Source organism: Malania oleifera, chromosome 8 (genome assembly GCF_029873635.1).
Source record: "Malania oleifera isolate guangnan ecotype guangnan chromosome 8, ASM2987363v1, whole genome shotgun sequence".
Taxonomy (NCBI): Eukaryota; Viridiplantae; Streptophyta; class Magnoliopsida; order Santalales; family Ximeniaceae; genus Malania; species Malania oleifera.
The window spans coordinates 4,887,903-4,911,146 of record NC_080424.1 but is presented as its reverse complement, the minus strand read 5'-3'; the positions used below and the strand labels follow the sequence as shown (position 1 = coordinate 4,911,146).

The 23,244-nt window shown below is 38.9% G+C and overlaps 2 protein-coding genes across 3 annotated transcripts in view; both read right to left on the bottom strand.

Moving 5' to 3' along the window:
- Positions 1–601: 601 nt before the first annotated feature.
- LOC131161941 (chaperone protein dnaJ 10) lies at positions 602–6,466 on the bottom strand. The gene is made up of 9 exons (XM_058117978.1): positions 6,222–6,466; positions 5,243–5,302; positions 4,918–5,000; positions 4,004–4,157; positions 3,512–3,641; positions 2,512–2,670; positions 2,228–2,406; positions 1,998–2,078; positions 602–1,626 (listed from the first exon to the last, which is right to left on the bottom strand). Exons 1-9 carry the CDS (start codon positions 6,306–6,308, stop codon positions 1,471–1,473), a joined length of 1,089 nt encoding a protein of 362 aa, XP_057973961.1. The 5' UTR covers positions 6,309–6,466; the 3' UTR covers positions 602–1,470.
- An 847-nt stretch (positions 6,467–7,313) lies between these two features.
- Positions 7,314–23,244, bottom strand: part of LOC131163077 (putative DEAD-box ATP-dependent RNA helicase 29) — a 37,773-nt gene continuing 21,842 nt past the window's right edge. For both annotated transcript variants that reach the window (XM_058119781.1, XM_058119782.1), the window contains exons 10-11: positions 10,425–10,557; positions 7,314–7,837 (exon numbers count right to left, since the gene is read on the bottom strand). In XM_058119781.1, coding sequence (XP_057975764.1) covers positions 7,620–7,837; positions 10,425–10,557 — 351 coding nt within the window. In that variant the 3' untranslated portion in view covers positions 7,314–7,619. The remainder of the gene's footprint in view (positions 7,838–10,424; positions 10,558–23,244) is intronic.

Genomic DNA, 23,244 nt, shown 5'->3' with positions numbered 1-23,244 from the left:
AATCGTAGCCATGTATCACGAGTCAAACTTGTTCAGGGCATTATACTTGCTTGTGTCCACTTACCATATGTGCATGAGATAAATTACCATCATGTAACAAATAGTATAAGTTGTAAGCTTTGAGTATGTTTATATTTATATCTTGGTGTAAAATTGGAGTATGACTCCTCTTAACACTTTGATGTTTCCTAGTGTCGTAACTAAAATGGCATATAAAGCTTTTCAAGAAAGGATGAGTGTTCATCAATCTTATAAAACTCATTAGCATTATTAAACGTGTTTAGCCTACTTTCTTTCCTCACTAAATACACGTTGCTTACAGAGGTGTTTGTTAATGAATTTACATTGCTTCAATGTTACTACTTGCTTGTCATTTGTTTTCATGACCTGCTTACTGCTTCTGCTCAAAACATTCAACTGCTGCGAATGTGTTCTATTAGTAAACCACGGTAATCTTTGATTGACAAATTAAACAAGAGTGTTCTAGTTAGTACTCCGTCACACCATGCCAGCCGAAAGAGCTTTAATTGCAATACATTTATTTAATGCATGGTTAATTGACTTGTGTATTAATGCACCCTGGGGTGATCAAACAATGTTCTTCAGTAAATTGGTTGTAATGATAAGTTTCTCCAGAATAACAGACATAGCATCTTCTTTAAAACAAGATGCCTTTTAGTATATATGCCCACAAATCTCAGAAGAACCATCAGAGGGAACACTAGTCACTTCCCTTACATCCATGCCTCACTTACTTTTGTAGACAATCTCTTCATCAGCAACGTCAAATGCTGGATTGCAAAGACATCTGAAGAGTCGACCAATGCCCTGCATGCCCACAAGAAGTGCTGCAGCTCTTTAGCTTGGGATGGGGTTATTGCATTTGCTAAACTATATATCATTAGCAGACATCATGAACAACTGCTACAATATATAAATAGGCATACTATGCGTCAGGCACAGGGTAAAGCAACCTAAAAATAGCAAACCAGAAGCCAATAACACAAACAATAAATTTTCACTTAGGTACATATCAAATATTTTTTTTTTTTTTCTGTACCAATAGTATTTGGGTCCCTTTTGGAGCTCGACTAATCCATTGTGCAGAAGGACCTTCCCTTAATTCCAATCCTCATCAAAACAAGTAGAGACGATTCAAACTTCGATCAACAACAGGCATTGTTCATGCCTTTGTAGACTTGCTGGAGGTTAATGGCATGGTAGTTATGATAAAAAAAAAACAGGTAATATTCTACCTCCATCCATTTTCAAAGAGAAAAATATTTTATAATTTACACAAGAAAGAGGGAAGAAGCACTTGCTTCAAATGAATCTTGATCCATTGCTCAACCAAATCAAATGCAGGCTTATATCCAACTACTTCAGTTTAGATTGACCAAATATCAATTTTCTTCATTCATATTTGTGAGCTGAGGCATTTTTGTAAAGAACAGGAAAATTGTAAATCTTCTAACATGTACGTGCCTGAGTAATTAGAGGAGTTCGATAACTAAGTGCTCGTGGTGAATCCTCTTCATCACTGCTATCAGAACTGCTGTCATCTGCATTTACGTCTGTGGCATTTTTCCCCTTTGATGTTCCACCATTTTGTGCCAGCATTTCGCTCTAGAAGAAAGTTGGAGAACACATTCAAATACAGAAACACAATTTTTCAACATCACCACCACCTGCTTACTACACTATATATATTGTTTTATAGATTGGATAACAGCAACTGTTAATTTACAAAGTGTATATTAAGGGCCTAGGCAAAATAACTTAAGGGCAAGGCTGGCTCCAAACTCTTCTTTTATCAACAAAACGTTATAGAAAAAAAAAAATGGGAACAAAATTATTGTGGCATGTTCCCCAACGCTGAAGATTATTTAAGCTAGAGAATCAAGGTTCATTATTTTAATATGCTGATGATCAAAGCACAAGACTGTTTTCTTCAAAATAGAAAAATGTATCCACACTAAATTAGGCAAGTATTGTACCTGAAATATTTTCCCAAGGATTTTCAAAGCCATGGCACGAGCTTTAAGTTCTTCCTTCTTAACATTATTTTCTTGTAGTACCTGCAGACAATTTACCAATCAAGAGAACATTCTCACTTTATTCAGTCAAATAATTTTTCGATCACAAAATGACGGATGTCTGTCGAGATAAGGAGCCAAAAATGTTTTTATGAATAAATCTTCCTAAGTATAAAATAAAAAAGACTCACCATTTGACATACATGTAACAGTGTGACTTCAATGTCAACTACATTCAGTTTCCACAAGGAGTTCATAGCTGTTTCCTTATTCAGTCTAATATTCGGTTCAACATCATTTTCAGGGCTGCCACCATTCACTTTGAATTGTCGGCGAATATTTTCTTGAAGTTGAAGTAACTGAAAAGCGCCTGAATTTATTTTCTCAATACATTTGAAAACAAAAGGAAAAAAACCACTGAATTTTTTTTTCTTGGGGGCGGCCAAAGTGGCTAATGACATTATTTGTAGCTTACCTCTTGCCGCAGTCATCTGTGACTTCCAGAAATGTCCCTTATTGCGAACCCACTCTGCCAAAAAAGGTACCCCAAGATAAATGGCTTTCTTTCCTAGTTGCTGTGCTGCTTGTCTTGCATATATGTAGCCAATAGTGTTCAAAATATCAACTCCAAAAGCTGTATTTGCAACATGAGAAATCCTTTAGCTTCTTCATAAGCAAGAGTAGTGGTAGGCTTATGGATTATATTCTGTCAATGCTGTTAGCAAAGTTATACTTTTTCAATACATGTATTAGCAGTTAGCACCCACATTTTAACTACTTGTGGTAGAAAAGTGGCTAGGAGCCTCAAAAGTGGCAATACAATGACTAATTATTGCCGTAAAATTCAAAGTATTCAAGAGAAGGAAGCACAATATTAATCAAATGTTTTTTTTTTCTTCTTTTGATTGAGCGAACTGGGTCGCATGAATAATTTTGCCAAAAATTTCAGACTGACACAAAAGCAAGTTCTGGCTGGAAGAAAATTTCTAGTAAATTTGCAGAAGGAAAAGTGAATGTGCCTATGGCATAAACACTATTTAATGAAACAAAAACTCTGCAAAGAGATCTAGATAGCATCACCCCGAGGTCCCACCTACAAGGAAAAAAATGGAACAAAATCACCCATGAAAACAAAATAAAGAAAGAAAAGAGAAGGTACTTCATATAATGTATGATGTTTAGAACAAAAATATCTGAGATATTCGGCAGGGCTTTCCCAAAAGGTACAGAGAAAATTCATTTCTACATCTAGTCAAGGTAAGTTTATATAATGCAGTTCATAGAATTGGCAAGCACCGACTATGTCAATGGATTATCACCATTGCATTTGGGGCATAGAATTATAGAAAGGCTATACTACAGTTCAAACAAACACAAACAGAAAATAGAAAGAACTGAGTCTATTAATTCTCTACATTTATATCAAAAATCACTATAACCAAAAACAAGAATGGGCAGCACGCTGGTCAATTAACCTGCATCGGAAAGTCGTTGTGCCTCAGATTCTGCACGAATTACAAATCCTTCTTGATCCCCTTGAACATATTGATGAAGAAAGTTTTTGAGTACTCTAGCAAGCTTTTCTTCCCTCTCTTTCTGGACAGCCTTCATTAAACATTTGCATGAAAATTGACAGGTTAGAGGAAATTTTGTGGGAAAAAGCATTAGAAAAAAGAAAACTGTTCCACAGGAAGATGATATAAAAGGTAAGGGTAAACTTAAGTTGAAGACGCATTACACTTCTGAGTCATTTTTCCATCACAGTTGACTATGATCATGGCATCAGAGGTTATTCTAGCAGCCTACAACAGCTAGAGTTAACTAAAGTAAATTCAGGTGGGTGCACATCATCTCAGTTAGTGTAGACATTTGATGAGGTACCCAGAGAATATTGTCCAAGAACGAAATTTAAGAACATCATGAACTATGGATACAAATATATTGAGAGTAATTATGGAAATACTTGCCTTCAACTTGTCATGTAGCTTTTCAGGAGTATCACTTTCCATTGCTAATTCAGAGGAAGCCATCGATGCCACAGCTAAATGTCCTATATAGTCCTCAAAAAGTTCACTTCCAAAAAGAAGAGCAAAGACAGCTGTGGGATCAAGCATGGACTCCCTGAAAAGTGCCATAAGATTGTTAGTTGAGGCCCTCAAGGGGCATGTTAGGAAGAAAGCAAGCACAAGAAGAAGTCATTGGGATTATGGTAGAAAGTTGAATGCTGAAAACACAAGTAAATAAAAGAAATTCTTAATGATGATAGTGAAATTATGCTGTTAAGAAGACCCATAAGCAAGACTAATTGATGTGGGAGAGCAGAGATGAAATTCAAATTTTACGTTTACATCAAATGTGAAATTGTAAATAATTTCAAAACAGTAGGATTCCCAATGGTAATGTTGCTCCTTTGTGACTGGTCATGGGTTCGAGTCTAGGGAAACAGTCTCTCTACATAAAAGTAGGGCTAAGACTGCGATGACCCTCCTCTTATGCTTGCGGAGCTGGGAGCCTAATGGCCCGGGGGCACCCTTTCTAGGATTGTCAATATATGGCCATTTGATTGTTATAATTAATTCTTTCCCTCTGTTATATCTGCCGTCAAGGAAAGAAAGCTATCTCATTTCTATAACTAGCTACACACTAGAACAGGAAAATATCTCACCTGTGAAAGTAAACATAAAATTGCTGTGTAGTTCACTTTCAGGATGCATTGGATCATTTGAAAGTTATAACAAAGGCAGGCTTCTGCTGTGTAGTTCCATATTCAGAAAACAAACTTACCGAAATTCGACCCAATCTTATTTTCAAGATAGTCAGTTCAAGATAACAACTGAATTGATAATCCCCATGTGTACATAAACAAATGCAGAAACCTTACCTAGATATGCAGTACTTCCCGTTTCGATCATATGCATCTCTTTGCACTGGATCACTCAAAACCTGATAAGCTTCACCTAATACCTGCAGAATAACTGATTCAGAAAACAAAGAACTGTATAAAGTGGAAGTCTGATAGAACAAATTAATTAATGCTGAGAATGTTTATCTTGAGCGTCTAAATTACAATACAGACCCTCTATAAATTGAAATATGTTGCTCATACCAAGAACAAAAAACTCTAGTTTCAAACTGAAATGTTCGCTTAAGAGATGTTCACTTGCCTGGGAAAGAAGGAAAGAAAGAATTAGATGCAGTGAACTTACCTGAAATCTTTCAGCAGCCTGAGGGTCATTTGGATTTTTATCTGGATGAACTTGTCTTGCCTGTAGGGATATGAACAGCTCCTATGATATTCTTGATTATGATTAAGAAAAAGTTCCACAAACAGGAAAGGATGATGAAAATTTTTAAAATGTGAATATTCAAGTCATGCTGAAGTTGAACTGAACTCCTGATTCACTCTCATTAACAATCCTGAATGTAACAAATTTCTATGCAGTGCATTCTAAGGATCCGTTAAAACCTAGTTTCAAGTACTGACAAGCAAAAAGGAAAAAGAAAATTCATAAAAATAACCAATTATTCATTATATTTTGCATTTGGGTACCTGAATCTAAGTTCAATTCTGAATTTCTCCATCCCGAATAGTATATATTTCTTGAGCAAACCCATATTCTCTTTTATTATTCTCAATGGAAAAAATTGAAATAGGGAATAAAATTTCATTTAAAGATTTGTCTGAAAGATAGCCTGGGCTATGGTTATTTATTTGGAAGAAGGGGCTCTCAGTCAGATCCAGTGATGCAGTCTGCAATATTGATTCACGCCTCAAATTAAAATCCACTGCACATCCCTGAATCCCATTTCATCATAAACTTAGGAAATAAAGCCTAAACCCTGTGTGTTTGTGTGTGTGTGTGCGTGAGAGAGAGAGAGAGAGAGAGAGAGAGAGAGAGAGAGAGAGAGAGAGAGAGAGAGAGATGATTGAATCAAATTCATTCATTCTCCTCCGAAACCAATTGAAATAGAAATTTATTATCAACAACAGAACTCTGCATCACCAAACATCAAACCATGGTATAAACTTGCATGCAGTCGAATAGAATATGAACACCCAAATCAAAATTAGATCCTCAACAATTGTATCTACTTGCTGAAAACAACCTCAAAATTTCCAATAATAACAATAATTATACATCAAAGAGGCAACACAATCTATGGTTTCAAGATCCAAAATCAAACCTTAAGATAGTAAGCCCTGCGAATATCCTCCTCTGAAGCAGAAGGACTAACACCCAGAACATCATAATACTCTGTTTCCTTCGCCATGATCTCTTAACAATCACAGAGCCTCTGTGTTTCTTCAATTCAACATAAACAGAAGAAGAAGAAGAAGAAGAAGAAGAGGAAGGAAAGGATGAGGGTGAGAGATGATAGACTTTGAGCTGAGCCTGAGCCCCACAAGCATCTTCTGCCTTTCCAGTTCTTCCCCCCTCCCCGAATAAACTATTACATGCACGCTTTTCCGCGGGAAAGAAACAGTATAAAACTGTCACCCCTATGGCCGTTATGATAAAATTTTTGACACTCCCTTTTTGGGATGTCAGAGGACTGGGTTGGGCCCGGTATGAGCCTACCCTTATGCTTGGGGCCCATAATGGAGCTGGTGTTGGGCTCGCCTTTGGAGCCCACTTTTCTTTATAGTGGGTTTCTTCGTCAGCCCACCAAAAGTAATCCCCGGGTGAGGTGGACCTAACCTCCTGTGGGCTTCTTTGTTGAAATGGGCCACCAAGCTGCAATGCAAAGCATGCAATTTTGTACAACTTTGCAGTTAAAAGGGGTCCTGGCGGCTAGTGAGGTTCCTTCTTCTTAAGTTGGATGAATTAAGCTAAGCTCAAAGCTTTGCAGTTCAGAGTCAGCCCATTGTAAATTTCAAAATTACTCTTGCAAAGCCTTTTGCATATTACCTTTATTAGTTTTTATGTTATATAAATGGTATCATACACATTTTATACAAAAAATTGATATAATATATTGTGTAATTTTGTCATAGATTTTAAAACTAGCAATCAGAAGGCCCAGCTTGAGTTCAAATCCATCAATTTCAAGCTCAAAATTGTTTAAATCGAAGTTTTTTCGAGGGCGAGGCTGCTGGCAGGATACGGCCTAGACAAAATCACCACCACCTCTGTTTTGTTCAGAGAACTGAAAAATTACTCTCACTTTTACAGCAGTCTGCATTTTGTCCAAAAGGCAGCCGGAAAACTCCCATCCATGGTTTGAAGAGCCATAGAAAAACAAAGGCCTTTTCTAGGTGAAAGGAGCTCCAACAAATTGCACGTTCAATATGAATCAATAAAGCAGGAAACACAGCAGTGATGACATCATTTCCAGTCTGTAGAGCTACAATTTCTGCCTCAGCAGGGCAAGGAACAAAATTTCTCAAACTGGGCTAACATCATGTCTGAGTAAAAAGAAATAAAATGAAAGAAAATTTTCTACAGCACCAAGAGTTCACTAAAATTGCAGTACCACTTGTAGAAGCATTCAAAACTTCTGAAGCCGGTTACATTGTATTGATTCCTCAAAGGTCATTTCAGGACCTCAAATTAACCCTGTACGCAGTTGAATCTGGCCAGATCACCTACTTTGTTTTCCTTGTTTCCTATTTTTAGAAAACTTTTTTCCCTTCTTAGAGTTGTTCTTCTTCATGTAGGAGATTCTGCTTGCCTTCTTCTGCCTTTCCTTGCGAACTTGGTCAAGATCTCTAATTTCAGAACGCACATTGGCATTCGGAATGGAGCAATGCTTCTTGTTTCCTCTGAACTTTCTGCCACCTCCATATAATTGACGATCACCTGCAAACAAGCATTTTTTTTTTTTTTTTTGAGCAACTAATTCTAATTAAGTTGAAAATTCAAAAACAAAATTAGGAAAAGAAGCAGTAGCATTAAAGCTTAACCCTTGGAATATAAAAAAAAAACTGCATTTAATGCCCTTCTATAACATATATTCATATATATTTTACAGCATTATTAATTAAATACTAGGATGTCAATTTGTATGTGGAAGTCTTGGTTCGTTTGTCTTCCGGTTGATACTCGTATTAAAGAAGTAGGTGTTCAGATTGCCTCTCGATGTGATTGTTGTTCAAATGCCAAGATTGAATCCCTAGACCATGTGTTTTGCACTGGATCTTTTGCCCAGGAGGTATGGAAACAAGTAGCAGTGGCGTTGGGTGTTAGTTGTATGGCAACGAGTACTTGGAAAGGTAGAGTTAATGTCTGGTTTAGTTGTGCAAAACGGGCCTCACAGTAGGCATTTTGGTAGGTCTCATACCTAGTCTCATCATTTGGAGACTCTGGACTCGTCAATGTAAAGCCAGGATGGAATCAATTCATGATTCGGTGAGAACTGTGCGGTTTGATATTAAATATTGGTTGAGATCCATTTCAGATAAGTTAAATAAATGCGCACCTGCTTCTTGCACGGATATTACAGTCCTTCGTGCTTTGGATATTCAAGTGAAAAATGTGGGGGTTCGTCTTCCTCGTATAGTCAGATGGTGTAAACCTGGGATAGGTTGGGTTAAGTTGAATGTGGATGGGAGCTGTAAAGGTAACCCAGGTAATTGTGGCGGTGGAGACATAATAAGAGAGAAAAAGGTTTAGTTAAAGCAGCTTTTTTCTCATTATTGGGTTATGGAACAAATAACATGGCTGAATTGAAGGCGATTATTTTAGGAATTAATTTATGTAAAGAACTCGGATTTGATCAAGTGGAGATTGCATGTGACTCTACTTTGCTGGTTCAGTGGATAAATTCTGGGAAGTGCTCGGTTTGGAAATTATGGGATTTGTGGGAAGAGCTTATGCTAACATTGAGAGGCATACAGTTTAAAGTGGATCATGTTTACAGGGAGGCGAATAAAAGTATAGATTTTTTTGTCAAACAGGGTGAATCTAGTATTTTTCGATCATATAGTTGTCAGGATGATCTTCCACAACAAGTCAGGGGGATGATTCAATTGGATTTGTTGGGATTTCCTTCTTTGCGCTCGTAATGTTTTGTGTTTATCTTTCGGAGTTTTGTTTGTTTTCCACTTTATAGTTGTTTAGTTTTTTAGTTTTTGATTGGTTGCTGGTCATTGATTATTGGTTTTGATTATGTTGGTTAAGTTAGTTTTAGGGTCTGGGAGCTTATTTTTGATGTCCCAAAATCTCAAGATTGGAACCACGGTATTCCTCCGCCATAAGTGAGAGGTTTTCTAATAAAGCTAGGAGGTGCCGCCCTCTTTTTAAAAATAAAAATACAAATAAAAATAAAAATAAATAAATAAATACTAGGATCATGTAGTGCCCATGCACTTCCACTACACTCTGCTGTGTTATTTGTAGGCCTTATCAAATAGCCATTCACTGGTCCAAAGGGTTGCCTCAAGTTGGCAGCCACCACTCAATATTTAATCAAGCTTTCTATTAATATTAGATATATTGAAGATTTTGAAGTGATAACTAGGTGAGAAGCTGCTTTTATGTGCAAAGATCATCTTGGATATAGAAGAACTCCAATGTTGAGGCACCAAGAAAATATATACATCAGATGACTTAGAAAAGGCAATCACCCTTCAACAAAGATTAATGGTGATTGGTAGACAAACAAACATGCACAAAGCAAACCTCAAGTTATTAGGATGGAGCAAATATAATTTATGTTCCAGGAACAAGTTAAAATGCAGCTAGAGGGGGATAAGAAACCAAAAATTAGACATCACAAATCAGCAAATCCATCACATGAAATTTCAGTTGATTTTACGTCAAGACAAATTAGACAGCAGCAATCCTGATTCTGTTGACACAGGTGGGGAGACTGAAGAAACCATCAGCAAGACAATAAAAAATGTACATCCCAAGAAGCTTTCATGGGGAAAAAAAACAGCACGGATGATAAATTAATGTGCAAGCATCAAGCACCTTAATTTTATTAATGTGTAAGCATTAAGCTCCTTAGTTTTAAATGGATCTAATACAAACCCACCCCCACCACCCTTCACTTCTATTCTTGGACTGCCTTTGGGATAACATAATGCACTGGCATCCTCATAACTCATCTATTTTTCTTAAGCTGTAGTAAAAGGACTAAAGGAGAAAAAACTAAACAAAGAATGATGAAACCCATGTACAATTAAACCTTTCCAGTAGGCAAAAGTGAAACAATCATGCTTATTGAAATGCCAAGAAGACAATAAAAAAGCAGCATAAGTTAAAAGATGAAAAATATGAAAATGTATCATAGCAACCACCATCAACACACCACCATTAAGCTTAAAGTCCAACTAGGTGGGAAAACCATGACTTATCATAAGGAAACAAAATGACAATAAATCAAATTATAGAAAATAAAATTAAAAATAGCAAACAGGAGCTTCCAATTTGAAAGCATTACCTTGTGTAGGGTTTTCACCATTTTGATCATTAACTGTTCCTTTGAGAGAGATTTTGTTGTGTGACCTCTCCTTCCATTTCTTGTATATTCCAGTTTTGTTAGCTTTTACTTTGGAGCCACTCTCCGTCTTTATCTGTGCACCAGAAGAAACATAGAATTAGAAGTTCTGACACTCTTAAGATATTCAGCAAGTGAAACAGCACCCACAGACCAACATCCAGCTCACCATTCAGAGTTAAGCAAAAGAAAGCGAAAAGACACACTAACAAATTAAACTAGAGGATATACAATCCAACAAATCATCTGACAAGTCCACCTTTATTATGATAATCTATAGGAAGAGCCTGCCATAGGCCTAGGAAATTTTAACTAGCAACCTAAAAAAAGAAAAAAGGTTTGCACATAAATGTTGGGAGTAGTGTCTCGGGCTAATTTTAGAAGGTTTCCACGTGAATGTTGAAAGTAAGTCTAGGGCTAATTTTAGTAAGCCAGGAAGTGTTTTGTCTCATTTTTCACTCTGATCCATACACCTTCAAGAAGATATTATCAGGCATGGAAAGAAAATTTATTCATTTTTTATTTAAATAAAAAAAAAAATATTAACATATAATCAACCCTGGATAATTTTCTACAAATTTTCAAGAAATATTGAATAAATTGATGAAGTCATATAGGATGGATGACCACAACTTGGTTAGATATGTTTGAGACTAGTTGAAGCCCCATCCCATGACAAGAGGTACAATTAAGTTCACCTTAGTAAATTTAATAATTAATTATCTTTTAGGGATATTTTTAAATATATAGTCCTAGGGATTTTAATGTCATGATTTCGGATGGTTCCAGATGTAATTTTCAAAATTTCTATTTCCTATAAATAATCAAGATCTACAAGGTGTCGGAGAGGTTTGTGATTAATGAATATGAATTGAGTTTCTCTTTTCCTCATCCTTCTATTCCCTCCTTCCCCTTCTATTCCCTCCTTCGGCGCTCGGGTATGGTGTCAAATATGCGAGGGTTCCTGCATCATTCTGGACGTGGGCAGGTAAAGAAGTTAATTTAGGAAACGAGGATTAGATTAGTAACTTGGAATATAGGGACACTTATGGGTAAAAGCATGGAAATTGTGAATACAATGATTAGAAGAAGAATTAATATAATTAGCCTTTAAAAAACTAAGTGGGTGGGGGAGAAAGTTAGAGAAATGGATAAATCAGGATTTAAACTTTGGTACACTGGAAAAGAAAAACATAAAAACAGAGTAGGAATTATTATAGAAAAAAACTTAAAAGATAGCGTTGTTGACGTAAACAGAGTAGGGGATAGAATTATAAAAATTAATATGGTATTAGGACAAGAGATAATAAATATCATTAGGGATTATGCTCCTCAAGGGACTGAGAAAACATGGATAGCATTATACAAGCCATACCAAAGACTGAGAAAATATTTATAGGAGGAGATTTGAATGGACACGTTGTGAAGATATGGATAGCACTATACAAGCCATACTAGGGACTGAGAAAATATTTATAGGAGGAGATTTGAATGGACACGTTGGAAAGATATGGATAGCATTATACAAGTCATACCAAGGACTGAGAAAATATTTATAGAAGGAGATTTGAATGGACACGTTGGAAAGGATAATAAAATTTATGAGAGGATAAGTAGAGGATATGGATTTGGAGACAAAAATGAGCCTGGGGAGAAAACTTTGCTATGTCATATGATTTTAGTATAATGAATACTTACTTTAAGAAGAGAGATCACTTAATAACCTTTAAAAGTGGACAAAATAGAAGTCAAATAAATTTTTTTTTTCTTTTAACTAAGAGGGTAGATCATTTATCATGCAAGGATTGAAAAGTTATTCCACGTGAAAGCCTAACCACACAACATAGAGTTTTAGTGTTAGATATATGTATAAAAAAATGGAAGAAAAAGGATAAAATAAACCAGTGTAAGAGAACTAGACGGTGGAACCTAATGGGAGAAAATATAATAAAATTTAAAAATAAAATGATTAAAGATAGGGATTGGACTATAGAGGATGAAATAGATACAAATACTCTTTGGAGTAGATTAGTTAACTCTATTAAAAAGATAGCAAAAGAGATTTTGGGTGAATAAATGGGAAGATTCTCGAATAGCAAAGAAAGTTGGTGGTGGGACAAAGATGTCTAAAAAGTCATAAAGACAAAGAATTTGGTATAAAATGTGCCAAAAATGTAGAAACTGGGATAACTTTGAAAAATATAAGGAGGCGAGAAAAATGCAAAAAAGGTCGTTAATGAAGCTAAATACAAATCAATTAATAGTTTGTATGATAGATTAGATACAAAAGAAGAGGAACGAGATATATTTAAACTTGTTAAAGTTAGATAAAGGAAGAGTAAGGACTTGGGAAAAGTAAAATGTATAAAAAGTGATGATGATATTGTCTTGGTTAAGGACGAAGACATTAAAGAAAGATGACGAAGTTACTTAGTAAGTTGTTTAATGAAAACCAAATAGAAGGCTTAAACTTAGATTTGACAAATGAGGAAAAGACTAAAAATATGAGATTTATTCGCAAAATTAGAGTTAACGAAGTTAAGTTTGCACCAAAAAAGATGAAAAATGGGAAAGCTATAGGACCGGATAATAGTCCAATGAAGTTTGGAATGCTTAGGTGATAACAGAATTATTTAGTTAACTAATTTATTTAATACAATTATAAAAACTATGTAAATGTTTGATGAATGGAGGAAAAACACTTTAATACCTATATACATAAAATAAAGGAGATATTCAAAATTGTAATAACTATCGTGAAATTAAACTAATAAGTCATACAATGAACCTATGGGAAAGGGTAGTTGAAGAAAGATTAAGGTTAAAAACGAAGGTCTCAGAAAATTAATTTGGTTTTATGCCTAGGAGATCTACCACGAAAGCTATATATCTTTTAAAAAGTTTAATGGAAAAAGTTTAGGGAAAAGAAGAGGGACTTGTATATGGTATTTATTGACTTAGAGAAAGCATATGATAGTATAACTAGGGAAGTTCTATGGTGGGTTTAGAAAAAAATGGTGTATGTAGTTAGTATACTGATGTCATAAGGATATGTACGATGGAGTAATGACTAGTGTAAGGACTATGGATGGAGAAACTAGAGAATTTCCAATCACCATAGGCGTACATCAAGGATCTGCTTTGAGCCCTTATCTTTTTTCTTTAGTGATGAACCAACTGACTAAGAGTATTCAAAAGGAGGTTTCACAGTGTATGTTGTTTGCAGATGATATTGTATTAATTGATGAAACTAGGGATGAAGTAGAGGCTGAGTTAAAACTATGGAGAGCAACTTTGGAATCTAGAGGCTTTAGGATAAGTAGAAATAAGACACAATATATCATATGTAATTTCAATAATGGTAAGAGGAGTATTGGAGACAAAGTTAAACTTGATGATGAAGAAATAAATAGCACTCGAAAATTTCAACAACTTGGATCTATTACGCAAGTTGAAAGAGAAATTGAAAATGATGTAATGCATAGAGTTAAAGCAGGTTGGGTTAAACGGAAAAGTGCTTCAAGTGAGCCTTTTGATTGTAGAATACCCTTAAAATTATAAGGGAAGTTTTATATGACATCTATAAGACCAACTATGCTATATGGATCATAATGTTGGGCAACAAAGAAACAGAATATCCAAAAAGTAAAAGTTGCCGAGATGAGAATGATTAGATGGATGAGTGGTATAACACTAAGAGATCAATTAAGAAATGAACATATTCGCGGTAAGTTAGGTGTAGCTCCTATAGAAGATAAGATAAGGGAGGGTTGACTCAGATGGTATGGACGCTTGCAACGTAGGCCACATAGTGCGCCAGTGAGAAAGAGTGAGTTAGTTATTGTGGGGGCAGTAGAAGGAGTAGGGGTAGACCTAAAATAATTTGAAAAGATATAGTAAAGATTTAATATCCCTGAATCTGTCAAAAGAAATGCTCCATGATCGTATAAATTGGCGGAAAAGGATTCATATAGCCGAACCCGCCTAGTGGGACTCAAGGCTTGGTTTTGTTGTTGTTGTATATATACTCTTTCCTTTATATACCCTTCCCCATCTATAAACCAAAATAGATATGGAAGTATACCTAGATGGATAAGTATGTATCATGATTTAGAGTATTAATGAATATGTATATCAATTTGTGCACACCTAGATGGATAAGTCTATATCATGATTTAGACTATTAATGAATATGTATATCAATTTGTGCACCCCAAAAAAAAGAAATCAGCAACTGCAGATCTGTAGGCCAGTAGTCACCCATTACTGCCCCTTCTTGTTGCCTTCTCTTCCAGCAACTCTGCCAGTTGCCTCCACTTCCAGACTGCCCCGCCGTTCATTTGCTGCTGATCAGTCCACCATCAGTTCACTGCTGTACTCAATTGAATCTCAGTCGCCTACAGCTAAAGGTTGCTGATTTCACCACCAGCCACCAATCATCTGCCCCAAATTACCTCAAGGTTTCTGTTGACATCATCAATCAACATCACCACTCTCACTGTAAGCCTACCCACCCCTCCCCCATTGTTTTCATTTGAAAAGCGAGCCCAGCCAGGCCTTTGGGGCCCAGATCAAGCTAGATCTTCAACCTCATCCAGTGCACATCAGCCTGAACCAACTGAATCAAAATCAAGCAAACCAGAATGGTCCCTGTGGCTCAACAGGTTTTTTCCATTAATTTATTTTTTTCCTGTTCTAATTTTATTACCAATTCCCACTAAAAAATTCAGCAGCCAAAAAACAAAAACAAATAAACAAATAAAAGGGGTAAAAAAGCAAAAAAAGAAAGGAGTATCTCAAAAAAAAAAACGAAACAAAACAAAAAACAAAAACAAAGAAAAAGGTGGTGAGAAGTGGACTTTCTTCAAGGTCAAGTCCAAAGCATGTAAGATTCAATCGACGAGCTCATTTCCCTAAAGCTCCATCTTGTCTAAGAGCGTTCTTATGCATGACAAACCAATTAATCAGTCGTGCATTGGCATTTCGTCTACTCCTTTCAAAGGTAAAGATCCAACTAATACGGGTACTAAGGCTCTGACTGGGATTCATTGCTTCATGTGCCACCCTTTTAGTCGTCACACCACTCAGTTTACTCATGCCATGGCTGATGCAGGACAGTATCACGGATCAGCCATGAGCGAATGTGGGGAGAAGAAATGTAAGTTCTCGGCGACGAAATTCAGTGTCTTGTCGACGAGAAGATCGCGAGGGATTTTGGGAAAAATCTGGAACCTATCTCGTCGACGAGGCCACCGTCTCGTCGACGAAGGTAATGGCGGACTCGTCGACGAGTGCGGCCGAGTCAAGGGCTATAAATATCAGTTTCTATTGCTTCTAAGTTAAGTAATCTCAAAATATCCTCTCCCTCTCTCTCTAGAACTTGAAGAATTCTCTCTCTAGTTTTCTTCGTTGTTGGTCACCTGATTCATAAATCCAACGTTACTACAAGGATCAGGGAAGGATTCTCTACATTTCTAGCGGATCGGAATCTCATTTTGAGCATTTTCGAGTTTCGGGCTATATCGAGGTAAGGCTTGATTTTTGTTTCTGATTCAGAATATGGGTAGTAGTACGAATCATAAGCATGTATTGTATTGTGGTTTGTAGGTTTTGGAGTCTCAGTTCGTAGTTTTGGGGACCGTAGATTTCGTAGTTGGAATTCGAGTTAAGGTAAGGGGATTCAGTTTATATCAGTTACTTTTCGAAATCAGGATCGGTAAGCTTATAGGCTACGATCGTATGTATGTTTTGGTAACTTATTTGGGGAAATCTATTGGGTAAAAAAACGGGTTTTTCGGGTTACAATTTTCGAAAAAATTTGGGAATTTCGGGTATCATCTCTACTTTGTTTGAAAAACCGTTTGTTTTGTTTAAACTATATTATTGAGATGACTGTTATCCATATTTGTATAAATTGTATACTTGAATTGGAAAACGATATGATTTGCCGTAAACCAAATAATTGTGGAATGTATGGTTGTATGAAATTGTTCCAGGTATTTGTAAAACAGCTAGTGGCGACTAATTACCGTATGCTGATATGTATAGGAGTGTGAACTCCAAAATGATTTCAAGTTTTGTGAAATCGGCTAGGGGTGGCTAATTACCGTACGCCAAAACAGCTATGTGGCGGCTAATTACCGTACGCTACGCCATGTACCGGTGTGAAAACCATGGGTGAGAGTGTCCGACTCTATATCCGAGGGTGTGAAATATCACTACGTATCCCGGCTGGTCACCGAGGGGTGTGAGTTATACTGTATTGACAATGTAATCACTGTGAAGTTTCGGATTTCATGGAGTAGTTGCGTGTTGGCAATATAATCGCTGTGAAACTTCGGGCTCATGGCGTAGTTGCGTATTAGTGTGAGGACACTGACCGTATGTTTTGGGTATCGTACGTACTGGAATGCATTTGTGAAAATACTGGAACTGTATGAAAATGTTTTCGAACTGTATCGTATTGTATAGTATTATGTTTTGCGTAAAATAACACTGGTATGCCACACACTGATATAACCTGCTTTCTTCCTTACTGAGAGGTATCTCACCCCGAATGTATGTACAAATGTTTTTCAAGTCCATCAGGTAGCTGTATTTAGCATCCTAGCAATTGGAAGCGGGGGTGTCGTTAGCTGCTGTTAGTGCCTGTTTAGGTACAAGTTTTGTAACCGGGTCGTCGTGAAGGTTTTTGTAGAGACCCGGAGTATGTACGGTATTTTTGGGATTGTATTCCTTAGTATTGTATGGGTTCGTGTATCCTAACTTTATACAGACTCTGGTATGGTATGTTATATAGATAGATGAAACATTTTCCGCTGCGTAACTGATGAGTATGGATATATTTGTGTATGTGTATAGGGCATCCGTGTACCCCACGGGGTCGGACCCTCTTTTTGTATTGTATCATGTATGTTTTAATTGATAGAAACAGGTTAGGTTACTATATTCACCCCTGGGACCCATCTGCGGGTTCGGGGCGTGACAGCTTGGTATCAGAGCTAACCAGGTTACTAGGTCTTGTTGACTTGGTTAGGAGTATTGATGTGTACATACTAGAGTATAGAATGTAGGAAATGGGTAGTGTTGGTCGAGGATTGTTCTGTTGCTAGACCGGGATTTGTCGGCGGTATTCCATGTTTTTCCTAGGATGACGATTCCAGTAAAGGCAAGGCAAACCATTGATGGATTTGTGTTGGTGTGACGGGGCAGGCTTAGACCTGTGAGAGTAATAGTTGACATGATTAGGTCTATGATTGTGGTGTGTACGATATAGAAATTCTAACCGATTCCTATTCTGTTTTCAGAATGGAGCTCAAGGATAATAACTTGGAGAGTGGCTACGAGGAGACGGCAAGCGATGAGTCTCCTTCTATGTCTCGTGGTTTGGCGAGACAGGTGATCTGAGAAATTAGGCGGAGTGTTAGGAGACGCGAGAGCTCTCCTACTGATGCAAGGTGTACCATCGAGAGGTTCACACGCATGCACCCTCCGACATTTACGGGAGGACCTGATCCGATAGTGGTGGAGGACTGAGTCGAGAAGACCGAGAGGATTTTGGAAGTCCTCCACTACATTGAGAAGCAGAAGGTCTTGTACGCTACCTTCCAGCTGACTGGGGAGGCAGGGCATTGGTGAACGGCGGTGAGTCTGCTTGAGAGGCAGAGAGCTGGTCTATCTGGGATGACGTGGGACCGCTTTAAAGAGGTATTTTTCGAGAGATACTTTTCGGTCTCCACTTGGGATGCGAAGGCCGATGAGTTCTCGGGCCTAACGCAGGGAACTCTGACGGTGCAGAGGTATGCTGCCAGGTTTATCAAGTTGTCTCGATTTGCGCCGTACTTGGTTCCGAATGAGCACGAGAAGGCTCGGAGGTTTGAGAGGGGTCTGAGAAAAGACATCCGCCGTCTTGTGGGGATGCTGCAAATCCGTGAGTTCTCTATCCTGGTGGATAAAGCCACCATAGAAGAGGTAGTGCAGGATTAGGGGAAGAGGCCAGTATCTTCTGGTCCTCGAGGTGGTCCTCAGCAGGGACAGTGGAAGAAGAAGAAGAGCTACAGTTCCGGTTATCGGAAAAACACCGAGCGGCAAAGTTATCAGGGGGATCCATTCCCCGCAACGTGCACCAGGTGTCGTAAAAGGCATGATGGCGAATGTCAATCGTTCTGAGGAAACTGCTACAACTGTGGCAAACTAGGCCACATGTCACGGAGTTGCCAGGCACCGAGGAGAGATACGCCTGCACAGAGTCAGAACCGTGGGAGTAATCAGATGCCTCAGGGGGAACTACCAGGCAACCACGGCTCTGGCGAGGGTATATTCACTAACTCCAGTAAATGCGGAACACGCTGGGAACATGGTGACAGGTACCATGTTATTACTCTCAAATAGAGCTATTGTTTTATTTGATTCGGGGGCAACCCATTCATTCATATTTTGCTAGTTTTGTAAAGTTGTGTGGGGCTGAAACCTATGTGATGAATGAGATGTTGTCTGTGACTACGCTGACTGGGAGTGTAATGATCTGTAGTAAGATGTCAGGGAACTGCCCAATGGAAATCTAGGGGAGACTACTACCAGCGAACCTAGTAGTATACGACATGTATGGTTTTGACGTCATACTGGGGATGGATTGACTATTCTCCAGTTTTGCAGTGATTGATTGTCGTAGGAAGGTACTAGTGTTCAGACCTCCTGGAGAGCAGGAATACGAGTTTGTAGGATCGTGTGTGCGGTAGACGCCACAGGTTCTATCAGCGTTACAGGTAAGGAGGCTGCTCTTGGACGGGTATCAGAAGTACCTAACTTGTGTGAAGGAACCACCGTGGGATGAGTTGAGACTCGAGGATATTTGGGTAGTCAACGAGTTTCCAAATGTGTTTCCTGATGATTTACCCGGTTTACCTCCGGACCGTGAGGTGGAGTTTGCGATAGAGTTGCTGTCTGGTAAGACACCGATCTCTAAAGCTCCGTACCGAATGGCTCTAGTAGAACTTCGAGAGTTGAAGGAACAGTTGCAGGAATTGTTGAACCAGGGTTTTATTCGACCGAGTGTTTCGCCCTGGGGAGCTCCAGTTTTGTTTGTGAAGAAGAAAGAGGGGGCGATGTGCATGTGCATTGATTACCATGAGATCAACAAAGTGACAGTGAAGAACTGTTACCCTTTGCCTCGTATAGATGATTTCTTTGACCAGTTGCAAGGAACCCAGGTCTTTTCGAACCAAATACGGTCACTATGAGTTCTTGGTTATGCTGTTTAGGTTGACCAATGCACCGGCAGTGTTCATAGATCTGATGAACAGGGTGTTTCATGAGTACCTGGACCAGTTCGTAGTAGTGTTCATAAATGACATTCTAGTATACTCAAGGAGTCCGGAAGAGCATGAGAATCATCTGAGGTTGGTGCTATAGATTCTGTGAGAGAGGAAGTTGTATGCTAAGCTAAAGAAGTGTGAGTTCTGGTTAAATCAGGTCTCATTCTTAGGTCATGTGGTGTCTAAGGGCGATATCTCAGTTGATCCTAACAAGGTTGAAGTTGTAGTCGACTGGGCGAGACCAAAGAGTGTGCAGGAGATTCAGAGTTTTTTGAGACCGGCGGGATACTATCGTCGGTTCGTAGAGGGTTTCTCTAAGTTGTCTGGAACTCTGACACAATTGACCAGGAAAAGAGTGCAGTTTGAGTGGACCAGTGATTGCGAGCAGTGCTTTCAGGAGTTAAAGCACCGGCTGGTTACTGCTATAGTATTGACCATTCCTTTGGGGGATGGGAGTTTTGTGATCTATAGCAACGCGTACCAGAAGAGTTTGGGATGTGTACTTATGCAATAGGGTAAGGTAGTAGCGTATGCTTCTCGGCAACTTAAGGAGTATGGGAAGAATTACCCTACGCATGATCTGGAATTGGCTGCTATAGTTTATGCCCTAAAGATCTGGCGACACTACCTGTACGGTGTTCAGTGTAAGATTTTCACTGACCGCAAAAGCCTCAGGTACTTTTTCATGCAGAAGGAGCTGAATATGAGGCAGAGGCTGTGACTAGAGTTGATCAAGGACTACGATTGCACGATCAGTTATCACCCGGAAAAAGCTAATATGGTAGCAGATGCGCTGAGTCGGAAGTCAGAACATGCAGCAGTATCTGCAGTTGTAGCTTAGCATCATGTCTGATGGGATCTAAAAAGCCTTGACGTGGAGTTGGTGTCTGGTGATCATCAGGCTCTCATTGCTAGCTTAGTGATCCAGCCGACCTTGTTTGAGCGTATTAAAGCCGCGCAGGCTAGTGATGCGGAGTTAGCTGAGATTGTGGAGAAAGTGCAGCAAGGTTTGGCTATGGATTTTAACATCTCTGACAAAGGTGTGTTGAGGTTTAGGACCAAGTTGTATGTTCCAAACGATGATGAGATAAGAAGGACGATTCTGGAGGAAGCGCATCGTTTTTTGTATACGGTACATCCGGGTAGTACGAAAATGTATCAGGATTTACGTGAGTCCTTCTGGTGTAGTGGTATGAAGAGGGATATTGCCCGGTACGTGGAACAGTGTCTGACATGTCAGCAGGTGAAAGCTGAACATCAGAGACTGGCACGGCCGTTGCAACCTTTACCTATTCCGGTGTGGAAATGGGAGCACATTTCTATGGACTTTGTTACCGGATTGCCGCCAGCGCTTCACGGGCAAAATGTTATTTGGGTAATTATGGACAGATTGACGAAATCTGCTCACTTTATACCGATGAAGGTTAGCTACCCTTTGAGTAGGCTAGCGGACATGTATGTGCATAAGATAGTGAGAATGCACGGAGTACCGGTATCCATTGTTTCAGATCGGGATCCGAGGTTTACTTCTTGATTCTAGAAGAGCTTGCAGGAAGCACTGGGGACGAAGCTTACTTTCAGTACAGCGTTCCACCCCCAGACTGATGGACAGTCGAAGAGGACGATACAGATCTTGGGAGGATATGTTACGAGCTTGTGTATTAGACTTCGGTAGTAGTTGGATTCAGTTTCTGCCACTAGTGGAGTTTGCCTATAACAATAGCTTCCAAGCTACTATAGGGATGGCACTGTTCAAGGCTTTGTATGGTCAGAGGTGTCGATCTCCTTTGTATTGGGATGAGGTCGGTAAACGTCAGGTTTTAGGACCTGAACTCGTGCAGCAGGCGACAGGCATCTGAGAAGGTAGGTTTGATCCGATAGAGGGTTAGATCAGCTCAGAGTCGACAGAAGAGTTACGCGGATGTTCCCCGTCGCGAGTTGGAGTTCGAGGTAGGGGGTAAGGTATTCTTTAAAATCGCTCCGATGAAGGGAGTGATGAGATTTGGTAGGAATGGCAAGTTAAGCTCGAGGTACATCGGACCATTCGAGGTTATTGAGCAAGTGGGTCCGGTAGCCTACAGAGTTGCACTACCCCTAGCACTCTCGAGGGTCCATGATGTTTTTCACGTATCCATGTTGAGAAGGTACGTGTTGGATCTTTCACATGTTATCAGTTATGATGAGTTGGAAATTGAGGATACTTTAGCGTATGAGGAAATATCTGTTCAGGTTCTGGACCGTAAAGTTCAGAAATTGCGTACCAAGGAAATACTGTTAGTAAAGGTATTGTGACGGAATCACGCAGTTGAGGAAGTTTCTTGGGAATTGGAGGCAAAAATACGCCGGAAGTATCCGCAGTTGTTCTGAGTAGTACTTGGATAGCAAGGTTGGTATGGGTATGTATGTAATACTCTGTTATCGTATCAGTATTGGGTGGTTAGTCTCTGGGAGAGTCCTGTTGTATTGTAAGTTCCCAGGGCCACGTATGTATGTAAACACGGTATTCCTCCGCCATAAGTGAGGAAATGAATGTATGTATATATGTATTGTATCGGGGTTGCGTATAAATAGCCGTCGTTTTCTCTAGAGTATGTATGTATGTATCATGGCGGGGCTGCGTATAAATGGCCGCCATTTTCTCTAGAGTATATATGTATGTATCATAACGGGGCTGCGTATAAATGACCACCGTTTTCTTTAGAGTATGTATGTATCGTAGAGGGGCTGCATATAAATGGCCGCCGTTTCACCTCAGAGTGTGTATGTATGTAGTAGTATGAATGTGTTTGTAATGAGAGATTGCAAATTTCGAGGATGAAATTGAAACCTCCCCCGAACCGTAGTATATGGATTAAATATTCGAAAGAAGGGTAAAGTGGTAATTTGGGCAAGCTTCGTCGACGAAGTCCCTTTTGTTCTTGACGACGAAATTCAGTGTCTCGTCGACGAGGAGATCCCAAGGGATTTTAGGAAAAATCTAGAACCTTGGCTCGTCGATGAGGCCACGGTCTCGTCGACGAAGGTAATGGAAGACTCGTCGAAGGTAATGGAAGACTCGTCGACGAGGATGCCAACTCGTCGACGAGGACAGCCGAGTCAAGGGCTATAAATATTAGTTTCTATTGCTTCTAAGCTAAGTAATATCAAAATATCCTCTCCCTCTCTCTCTAGAACTTGAAGAATTCTCTCTCTCTAGTTTTCTTCGCCGTTTGTCGCCTGATTCGTAAATCCAACATTACTGCGAGGATCAGGGAAGGATTCTCTACGCTTCTAGCGGATCAGAATCTCGTTTTGAGCGTTTTTGAGTTTCGAGCTAAATCGAGATAAGACTTGGTTTTCATTTCTGATTCAGAATATGGGTAGTAATACGAATTGTAAGCATGTATTGTACTGTGGTTTGTAGGTTTTGGAGTCTCAGTTTGTAGTTTTGGGGACCGTAGAGTTCGCAG